At 35.3% G+C, this 11,712-nt stretch overlaps 1 protein-coding gene and 1 pseudogene across 2 annotated transcripts; both read left to right on the forward strand.

Moving 5' to 3' along the window:
• Positions 1-3,083: 3,083 nt before the first annotated feature.
• LOC145582444 (UV-B-induced protein At3g17800, chloroplastic-like) lies at positions 3,084-9,075 on the forward strand. Its single transcript, XM_081639446.1, has 4 exons — positions 3,084-3,495; positions 5,835-5,932; positions 7,525-7,772; positions 7,945-9,075. The coding sequence occupies exons 1-4, from the start codon at positions 3,177-3,179 to the stop codon at positions 8,660-8,662; spliced, it is 1,383 nt and encodes a 460-aa protein (XP_081495572.1). The 5' UTR covers positions 3,084-3,176; the 3' UTR covers positions 8,663-9,075.
• Positions 9,076-9,190: 115 nt separating this feature from the next.
• LOC145567939 (small ribosomal subunit protein uS4c pseudogene) lies at positions 9,191-10,401 on the forward strand (annotated as a pseudogene). The gene is made up of 3 exons (XR_014095754.1): positions 9,191-9,195; positions 9,355-9,825; positions 9,948-10,401. The product of XR_014095754.1 is annotated as a small ribosomal subunit protein uS4c pseudogene (transcript).
• The last annotated feature ends 1,311 nt before the right edge of the window (positions 10,402-11,712 follow it).

Consider the following 11,712-nt stretch of genomic DNA (forward strand, 5'->3'; position numbering starts at 1 on the left):
TTCAGCAATAAAAAATTGCACATAAAACAATAAACTAAGGGCTTGTTTGGCATCAATTTTTGGTTTTCAGTTTCCTTTTTTTAAAAAAACCAAAAACCAAAAAAGGAAACAAAAAAAAGGTGTTTCTACTTTTCTGTTGTCAGTTTTCAAAATTATCATAATTTTAATAAGTTTATATAATTTTTGATTCATTATGGGACTCATATCAAATACATTTAGAAAACAAAAAACCAAAAAACAAAAAACCACATCAATGTCAAACGAACCCTAAGTTTAGAATTTATTTAGTCTAGTTTAATATGAAATTAGTAATAAGGTGAAGGTGAACTAAACTTGGCTTGAAAATAAACTGAAACACATCTTTACAATAACGTTTTTGCTATCATGACATGTTTCTATTGGTAATTTGTTATCCCTTGGTGTGAGATCAAGAGATTCCATATTAATCTATTTTTGAAGTAGGGGTCGTTTGGTTCAAATAATGGAAACGAAATGAAAATGAAACCAATTAAAGGAAAGAAAATAATTATTTAACTATTACCTATTCATTTGTTCGCCATCAGGCCCTGAAACCTCAAAATTTCCTTAAAAACGTGGATTATAGCTTTCAATTTTGTAATTTTTTGACCTTTTTTATATTGGAAATAAAAATTGTGGAGATGTTTACCATGGTCCCTAATACTCTCAGAGAGTCCAATTGAGTTGGTGGATCTATCCAATATGCCCTTAAACAAACATTTTACCTGTTCACTACTTGTAGTGATTTCATAAACTCAAGCCTACCACGGACATTTATGACAATAATGTGGTTTTAAACGGCATTATATGGCCCTGAGATGTATCCCTTAGGGTCTCAAGGCTTTTCGTTACCAGGCCCCAAATCCTCCAAATTTCCTCAAAAGGCGTGGATTATAGCCCAATTTTGTAATTTTTTTGACCTTTTTTTGCCTGGAAATAAAAATTGCCGAGATGTTTACCATGGTCCCTAATACCCTTCGGAAGTCCAATTGGGTTAAAAGAACCATCCAATATGACTTAAACGGTCATTTTACCCGTTCACAACTTGTAGTGATTTCGTAAACTCAAGCCTACTACGTACGTTTATGACAACATCTAATGATCATATATGGTTTCAAACGACATTATATGCCATCATATTCTCTAGGGTCTCAACACTTTTCGTCACCGGGCCCAAAAACCTCAAAATTTCAAAAAAAAAACGTGGATATTGTTATTTTTTTAACCTTCTTTCGCCCGGAAATAAAAATTGACGAGATGTTTACCATAGTCTCTAATACCCTCCGGGAGTCCAATTGGGTCGGTGAAACCATCAAATATGCCCTTAAACGATCATTTTACATGTTCACAACTTGTAGTGATTTCGTAAACTCAAGCCTACCACGGACATTTATAACAACATATAATGATCATATATGGTTTCAAACGGCATTATATGACACCAAAATATATCCCATAGGGTCTCAACACTTTTCGCCACCGGGACCCGAAACCTCAAAATTTCCTTAAAAAGCGTGGATTATAGCCTTCAATTTTGTAATTTTTTGAACTTTTTTTGCGCGGAAATAAAAATTGCCGAGATGTTTACCTATGGTCTCTAATACCCTCCGGGAGTCCAATTGGATTGGTGGAGCCATCCAATATGTCCTTAATCGGTCATTTACCTGTTCGCAAATTGCACTAATTTCGTAAACGTAGTCAAGCCTACCACGGACGTTTATGACAACATTTAATGATCATATGTGGTTTCAAACGACATTTATATGGCCCTGAGATGTATCCCTTAGGGTCTAAAGGCTTTTCGCCAGCGGGCCCCGAAACCTCAAAATTTCCTCAAAAAGCGTGGATTATAACCTTCAATTTTGTAAATTTTTAACCTTTTTTCGCCCAGAAATAAAAATTGTTGAGATGTTTAACATGGTCCCTAATACCATCCGAGAGTCCAATTGGGTCGGTGGAACCATCCAATATGCCATTGAACGGTCATTTTACCCGTTCACAACTTGTAGTGATTTCGTAAACTCAAGCCTACCATGGACGTTTATGACAACATATAATGATCATATGTGGTTTCAAACGACATTATATGTCCCCAAGATGTATCCCTTAAGGTCTCAAGGCTTTTTGCCAGCGGGCCCTGAAACCTCAAAATTTTCTCAAAAAACGTGGATTATAGCCTTCAATTTTGTAGTTTTTTGACCTTTTTCGCTCAGAAATAAAAATTACCGAGATGTTTACCATGGTCCTTAATACTCTTCGGGAGGGAGTCCAATTAGGTCCAGTGGAACCATCCAATATGCCCTTAAACAGTCATTTTACCCATTTACTACTTGTTGTGATTGTGTAAACTCAAGCCTACCACGGACGTTTGTGACAACATATAATGATCCTATGTGGTTTCAAACGACATTATATGACCTCGAGATGTATCTTTTAGGGTCTCAAGGCTTTTCGCCATTGGCCTCCGAAACCTCAAAATTTCCTCAAAAAGCGTGGATTATAGCCTTCAATTTTGTAATTTTTTTTGACCTTTTTTCGTCCGGAAGTAAAAATTGTTGAGATGTTTACCATGGTCCCTAATACCCCTCCGGGAGTTCAATTGGGTCGGTGGAACCATCTAATATGCCCTTAAACAATCATTTTACCTGTTAACAACTTGCAGTGTTTCGTAAACTCAAGCCTACCACGAACGTTTATGACAACATATAATGATCATATATGATTTGAAACAGCATAATATGGCCCCGAGATATATCTCATAGGGTCTCAATACCTTTTATCACCAGGCCCGAAACCTCAAAATTTCCTCTAAAAGTGTAAATTATAATTCTAATAACACGTGAACTTTCATGACCCTTTGTCCCTTCTACTTGACCTCCATTATTTAGTTCATACTCCGTACATTTCTTACTCAACCCATCTTGATTTTATGACCAGCTCAAACATATAAAATCACCTGACTCGACCCTACCCACCCCATTTGAACCCCATGCCCACACTCCTTCAGACACCCACACCATATATATCCTTTCTCTCTCCTCCATTCCCCTCTTTTTTTCCTGCAACTCAATTTCACCAATCATCATCTTCAACCTCCAGATTTTCTCTCTCCTCTTTCTCGCATTTTCTCTCTCTTCAATTTCCAGAAACCATTAACAATGTCGGTGCTATCCTCCTCTACTCCTCTCGTTCTTGAGCTGCTCAAAGATAGGATTTCTTCTTCGTCGGCGGCGTCTTCTTCGGCGTTTTCTGCGGTGGTTCTTCGTCGGAGTTTTTTCACTCGGAGTAACTCTTCGTTACTATGTTGCTGCTCTTCCAAGCTCAAATTAATGGCGGATGCTGCTGTTCCGTCTTCTTCATCTGTTTCTGCTGCTGATTCTGATTCTTATTCTGCTGCTGAAGAGGATAATCGCAAGATTGCACTCAAGAATCAATCTCTTCGTTCTCGAACTTACCTTGATGTTCGTTCTGCTGAAGGTGTATTATCTCTCTATTTATTATTCGTTTTACTGCATTTTATTGCTAGCAATGAAGAAATTCCATAAGTTAGTTGCGCGTTATTTTGATTAGTTTATACTTTATTGTTATAACTGAATGCCTGAAATGTAGATGATATGCAGTTTTCTTTGAGAATTTTTGGTGTCCAATTCTATGTTGATTTGCTTATGAAAAAATCGGCGATAAGTTTCTGTTGAATTAATATGCAGTTTTCTTTTGTTGATATTTTTGTTTTCTATAATTTGATTAATATGTTGCAATGTAGAGTTTAGTTGATTAACATCTAAGCGTTATTTTCCGTTTATCTGGTCGGAAAATTTTGAGATAGTGTCCAATTTAGTGTTTCTTTGCTAATGAAAAAATTGGAGACAATTTTCTGCTGGATTAATATGCAGTTTCTTGATTAATTTACTATTATAAGCAGTTTCTTGAATTATTTAATATGCTAAAATGTAGATTGCTGTTGGATTAGCATCTGAGCACTGATTTTTTCTTTATCTGATTAGAATTTTTTTGAGGCGGAATAATTATTATTAGTGTTTATTTGTTGATGAAGAAATTGGAGACAAGTTCTTTATCCTTTGTATTGCAGGATTCGTAACTGGTACATAATATACTGATTGATAATTGAACAATTCTTTTCCTGCTCTGTTTGTTTACTCGTTTGATGTTTTGGTTGCATTTACTTGACTGATGTACTGTAGTGATTAGAGAATTTGAATCATATAAAAGATAACAATGTGGGATTTAGGAAAGAGAGAGAGAGAGAGAGATGTCCTTTGTTGGTTCACTTCTTAGGATGAAACAATCTTGAACTGCATAGTTCAAGATTGTTGCGGACTTGCTGTTTTTTTTCCCACGAAGCATATGATGTAGAGTAGATTCCTGCCTCCTAATCCAGTTCACAAGTTTTCCTTTCCTCTTTGTAATTTCTAAGTTGTTTCTAATGCTCTAACTTCTGAAAGTAGCATCACTCTAGGCTTTCTGTTGAAATGTGAAAGGATGAGTGTCATACTAGAAAGTAGAAACATCCCTAACTTTACTTGGATAAGTAGTGACATTCTCTTTGGAAGTGAGTGACCACTGCCTAATTGCTTAGGAAGTATGATATAGTGGAGATTAGCTAGAGTTTGTTTTAGCCAGCTCAATTGCTGATGAGTTCTTGTGCTTTCACATATCGCATACCAACACTTAATAAGTGGAGAGAGAAGGAAAAATTTGCAACTTGTATGGCTGTATGCATCTTCTTATATCATGCTTTTGTTGCCTACCTTTTATTAGCTGGTCTGATACAATAGCCTTATGGTGAGCAATATTTTTTCCTTTCCTTTCCTTTAAATCTAATTGTGCTTCAATAATCAACCCAACAAATGACCATTTTGATTTAATGACAAATCACAATTTAGAAAAGAAGGCTTGAGATTTTGATTTATTGTTGAAATTTTGATTTTGATCATCTAAGAGTACATTATGTTATTGCTGGGATTCATGATGGTATATTCAGTAGATTTCAAGATGGTCTTAAGTAAAAGTGGATGCCTCTTTGGCATGATATATGGTACTGGGCTCAACCTTTAAAGCTCCAAGCTCCACATCTTTTCAGAATTGCTGTTCTAAATGATAGGTTATTAAGTTCTGTCCAATATGGAACTTAGATGTGATGATGACTTGACCGTGTTGAATGCCAATGAAATCTCTTTTACTGTTAAGTGCTTCTTTAGTTTTTGACTACCCATCTAAGGACTGTCTGGGAACCTAATGCACTTCCTGTGAAGTTTGAAAAAGGATTCCTACTTCCAAATGTAGGATGTCCTTTAGGGAGGGATTTCAGGTTAAGATGACTCTGCTTTTGTGGCCTGTTTTGTTAAGTGTATCTCTATACTTAGCCTTTCGTTTTTTTCGTAGATGACAACTGTATGCAGTTAAGCATGCTTGAGCTCTGTAATGTCTAGTTGTTGACCTTGTTGTAGGGTTGTGGACTAAAAGAGCAAGTGACAAGTTTAATACTGTTTTTCAGAGTTTCTTGACAGTTTCCTTCCCTCCCAATGAAAATACTTTTAACCTTCGAATCATTGAGTTGATTCCCATATTTTGCAAAGTAATTTTGGGTCTATTGTTATATTATCAAACAATGAAGAAATTTTGTTAAGTACTTTGGCATTGTGAAGTGTCTGCTACTGAACTATGTTTTGACACATGTATTGATAAAGTTTGTCAATACCTTCAAATCGGCATTCTTAAGACCAAGGAGTCTAGATTTTTTATTTGTTTTTTTGGGTGTGTGATATCTTCCCTTAACGATCTGTATATCCCTGCAGAGCTGATTTCTGGAATACAAAGAGAATCAGAAACTGGAAGGTTGCCTAAAGGTGTTACTGCTGCAGCGGAGGAACATTTTCACTACTATCGCAACGCAGTAAGTTATATTATTGATCAATTCATTTCCTGGAATGCTATCTGTAGCCATTTTTGGAAATTGGGTTATATTTCTTCAAACAAATGGAAATTTTCTGCTGTTATGAATTTCTTTTGTCTAATTGGATGTGAGGCATATGTCGCATTAACCTATGTCCATCTTTCATCAGACAGTAAATACATTCTGCAATTGCATGAAGCTTGTATCCTTGAAGCCCTGGGATTGCGTATTATTATTTGCAATGTTTAACTGGTCCTTAAATTAGAAATTCTCTTCTGCTCCTCAAGTATTTCTGGCAGACTCTAGTTTCCTTATCAATGCTATTTCACAATCAACCCAATTTGTTTCCTGTTTCCCAACTTCGAAGTAGAAGTGCAAAATTGCTTTACTTATTTTCTAGTCAAGACTTTGAATTCTCCTTTTGGATTTAATTCTGCCTTTTGCTATTTTCCCACTTGGAGATAAGTATGTGATTATGTGAGGGCATGTCAATTTTTTATATAACCTTTTTATATTCTTATCAGGGAGGGGGGTGCTTATTGCTTTTAAGTTTTGTAATTGACAAGACTCGAAATACATTTAACATATCCGTATTTCCTTAATTCTGAAAATCTGAATATTGTACAATAAATGTCAAAATGGGGAAAAATTGGCACCATTTAACAGCCTTCTATAAGCCTGTACTTATTTGTAATAGCTTACACTAGTTGCTGAATATGTCAGCAGCTTCTCTGTTATCGCATAGACATGGCTGCGTTCATCTAACTCCCTTTGCCTTGCCTGGACGAAAGATTCTTTAGAGGCATTAGAGTAATTTATTTTGCTTTTTCCAAAATAAATAAAATCTTATTGGGGAGACAGGAAAACCTGTTGGATGAACTAAATTTTGTTTTTTCTATACTTCCTGTTTGCAATTCTGATGATAGAGAGATTAGAGACTTATATCCTGTAGCCTGTAGATTAGCCTGTTGTTTGAGGGTCAATGTAACAGTACTCACAAGCACACACAGAAATATAGGAGGAAAGCTTAAGGGTATTTAATTGAAAATGGAAGATTACTACAAGGTATAGTACTACTGCTGCTATTACAATAAAGGTGGAGTCTTGGAAGAAATGCTACTGCTACTACTAGTCTAGAGATTACATCAAAATCGGCATACCCTTACAAAACCCTGTTTTCCCCTTAAATACTCAGTCACCCTTTCCCAAGGTTACCCTAGAATTCATAGAACCCTGTCATACTCTGCCATGTGGCTGTACACCAAAAATTTCAGAGAAAAATTCTCTTTTGTCCTCTACTGCTCCTGCCCTTTTGTTGTTTTGTGCCTTTTCCTTACATAAACTTGAATCGGTTTGGATGGCTGGGATGGACTAGCCTGATCTATTGCAGGTACCTATAAAAAAGTACTTAGACTAGCTTAGCTTTGTAGGCTAGCACTCATCTCTTTGGTTTACACTCAAAATTGCATGATTACATGTAGCATTAGAAATTTGTTATCTATATATTTAACTAACTTAGACTAGCTTAGCTTTGTAGGCTGCCCATAATTCTAAATTTTTAATTATATCATTTCTTTGATCAATGTACGCAGGGCTTTAGTTTGTTCTGCAATGGAAAGCGTAGAGTTTTGGTGAGAGCTACTGATGATTTTGTAGAGAATCCGAAACCTTCTGCTCCTCTTTTCTTAGAGTCTGCAGTTGGGAAAAAGCTGACAAGGATTTTGCAGAGAGCCCCACATATTTTCTTTGCAAATGTTGAAAAGGAGCTCGTGAGCCTCCGAGATGAGAGGGATGAGTATGACAATTTATTTCCGCCATCTAGTAGAAAAAACCAATTCAGGTATAATTTTCCTTGCCTGTCATTTTTGAAATCCAGTGGTAATGCACATTTATATGAAGAAAAGTACATTAGGATTTAAATAACTTTTTTTTTTGAGTGCTTTTAGTGCATAATTTGATGTATTCCTTTGTTTGACCTCTGATTACTGAGTTTTGCTGTATAATGATTTCAGGGGAGCACTTGAAAGATATGAGAAGGCAAAGAGAAGAGATGTAGAAGATATTATGTATTGTTTAATTGTACAAAGGTTTATGGAAAAAAACATTTCGATGTTTTCCAAGAGAACCCTGACAACTTCAGATTTCTGGCCATTGAATGGAGAAAAACTCAGAGCTGTACACTCAAAAGGATTACAAGATATGATCATAGGCCAGTTGGTTATCATGATGCATAGCATACTGGTCAAACTTCGTGATCCCACACTGCCTGATGATGAGATCAGCATTATAGAGAGCAGCAATATTGATCTCGGGTTGTTGTATGCTGATTCTGTTGTGTATGCACATTTTCTCCGGAGTGTTGAACGTAGGTTTGAACGTGAGAGAGCATTTATTAAAATGCATGACAGCCCTGATTCAATCGTTGAAGATTTAGCTCCCTGGTACACAGACTTAAGGTCTTATGTGCAGCACCTTGATGAGGATACTTTAGAGAGCTGTGCACAATTATTATCAGATAGAGCTAAGTCATTGGTGGAGAGGCAAGTAAAAGCATTATTTGATCTCCCCGACATCAGATGTGCAGATGTGGCTAAAACGAAAATGAAGGTACAGAACGATGAAGTCATTTTGATAACTCCCCATGGATTACGATTACTACTTTTGGAGGCAATGGCATTTGGTTCCTTTTTGTATGATGTGGATTACAAGGTCAGCTCCATATACTGTTGACAAGTTTAAAAATTTAAGCTTAGAGATTTTACAAGAGTTGGGACAGAAGAAGACACTGAGGGATGAGCTTGATGATGACAACATTGAGAAGCTGCAAAAGAAGGAAGAACATTGGATGTGTTCTGGTTCTTAAAGCCTTGCACACTGTCTAGCTAAGGAACACAGTTTAAAGCATACTAATTTTTTTTAATATTTTTCATACATATATTTTTTTTTTTTTTTTTTTTAATTTCTTAGAGGAAGGGGGGAGGAGAACAGAATCCTAATAATCCATTCGATATGTCAAATAGCAGTACATCTATACCTGTAAAATTCATACTTACCCAGCCGTGAATCATGGCAACTGTTGAATAATTTTTCTCTGTTCTTGGAATGCTCTGTTCTCTAGTAATCACTTTCTCTCTCATACCTTATTCCCTTGTTTCTCACGCTCTATTTGAGTTTCTTATTTAAGTTCAGCAGTTGAGTAGTCTTATTAGTGTGCTTTTATTTATTTTTTTAAAAAAAAAAAACAAAAAAGAAAAGTGAATGACGTGCGTGGCCATGGGCCGAAAAATCAAATCGAAAAACCACTCAAGAGTCTTCCACTTATTGATAGCCAGCCACATATGAAACTTTGTATTGATATTAATTAAAAGTCTACTTACTTCAGGTCTTCAGTAGATATTTAAGTTAGGTTGTTGATATTTTAGTTTTACTAGTTGTGGCCCCGAGCGCAGAAACCAATCCTGTTTTGGGAAAAGATCGCAATATCGTATTTGTCTAGAAGAAAAACAAAAATTACGTTTTCATTATGGTATTACAGAACGACAATTACTTAATAACGTTCATATCGCCAGAAAAGCCAAAGGGTCAACAGGACAGGTTTTACTATAATTACTTGAAATGCGTTTGGATAATATCCTTTTTCGATTGGGTAAAGCTCCGACCATTCCTGGAGCCCGCCAATTAGTTAACCATAGACACATTTTAGTTAACGGCCGTAGATATACCAAGTTATTGTCGCAAACCCAAGGATACTATTATGGCGAGGGATGAACAAAAATCCCAGCTCTAATTCAAAACACTCTTGATTTATCCCCCGTGAGGAATTACCTAAACATTTGACCCTTAACCCATTTCCATATAAAGGATTACTGGATTAGTCAATCAAATAATAGATAGTAAGGGCCTGTTCTCATACGTTGAAATTCAGTTCAGTTCAGCTCCTAATTTCCATCTCTTATAAAATATTCATTTCAGCTCAGTTTAGTTCAGTTCAGTTCAGTTCAGTCAATGAGAACAGGTAAGTGGGTCGGTTTGCAAATCAATGAATTGCTGGTGGTAGAATATTATTCACGTCAGACGAAACCCTAACTAAAATACAAAAGAAAGGGGTTCGGACAATTTGGCCCCTTTCCTTTGGAAACGGAAAATGACTTAAGGTTAAAAGTGGGGGGTTTGCCCTAGATTTTCTCCCGCTCATATATTCTATCCCATCCCGGTTTTTTCCTATTCATGTATCCTAGATACACAGAAAAATTTTCACTCCTTGTCTATTATTTTATTTCCGGTATTTTAGGTATCGCAGCAATTTGAAATAGAAGAAATATATATCAAAATACAAGAAGGATCTAACTCTTATGTTCTAAATAAAGTATTTCTTGTTATTTGATTTGTTAAAGTTAGAAATGTTGGCGAATTCAATCACGTGAAAGTAAAAGATGAAAAGAGAGGGATTCGAACCCTCGGTAAACAAAATCCTATATAGCACTTCCAATGCTACGCCTTGAACCGCTCGGCCATCTCTCATACACAATGATTATGACTCAAACCGAAGAAATAGCGAGCCATTACTATGTTGATATTTTTATTACTGACGATATTCGATTTTTGTTTGTATAAAATTAGGTACGACTAGGATTAACGCACCAATACTATACTATTTGACTATAAACAAACTAATAGTAGAACGTAACGAGGAGTAATGTAATAGAAGATTTTTTTCGAAAAAATATTTCTTTGTAGGAGTTAATTAAAATAAAAAATCAATTTTTCCTTGTTATATTTTTATCGATTCATATTTGCGAAGATGATGTTCCTATCCTTTATTCTATATCCGATATTTACATATATAATATACCGGCTTCGATCAATTAATTGAAACGAATCGAATCAACGGATTGATTGGTTTATGGTTTTTAGATTATAGACGATTAATGGACCCCCTTTGATCATGGCTTGATTTTTATTTAGACGCGGTCCCCCAATGGCGGTGATAATTGTAAATTATGTATACGATGGAATTGTTACATGTTAATATTGTTTGCGAAGTGTATAAATTTTACATGCATTTAAATTGATACTTCCAATGTAATAGGGAAACATTGAAACCTAGAAAAACAAAGGGCTTTCTCTAAGCTATGCCTCGCTCAATTATTGTTTGCGAAGTGTTTAAATTTTGTATGCATTTAAATTATTATGATTAGGTATTTTTAATTTATAATTATGTTTGATTTTCGAAAATGAAGCTCTCTAGTCTTTTAATATTGTCTTGTTAGTTAGAATTTAGAATGCTAGCCATCATAATGTGTTGTATCGTTCAAAATAACAATCCGTTTAAAATCTTAGGTCTAATAACACCCACTGATTTCATAAAAGTCGTCATATTAGAAAGAAGTGACCTAAAACATCGTATTAGAAAAAAGTAACCTAATAAGTGTGATTTCTCAGTAATACAAGATGCCTATTAATACGATGACAGTATATGATTTCATGATTGCCATGAATTATGGAGTTAGGTGATGTTATTCATTTATGCTTAACTCTTTTTAGGCTTGTTTAGGATCCACAACATATGCTCATTTTAGTGCAGTATTAGACATCAAATACTAATGAAAGAGGTCATTTCCCAAACATTTGTAGGTAGGATACTGAGGAATCTCTTTAAAGAGGTAAATGTGTAACAACTTGTTAGGTTCTTATAGCTGTAGTTCTTGACAACTATAAATGTTTGGAAAATGACTTTAGACTTATTAGAGAAGTCAAGTACTTTGTATGGTTTTTAGTAA

The sequence above is a fragment of the Chenopodium album genome, chromosome 2 (assembly GCF_948465745.1).
Source record: "Chenopodium album chromosome 2, dcCheAlbu1.1, whole genome shotgun sequence".
Lineage (NCBI taxonomy): Eukaryota > Viridiplantae > Streptophyta > Magnoliopsida > Caryophyllales > Amaranthaceae > Chenopodium > Chenopodium album.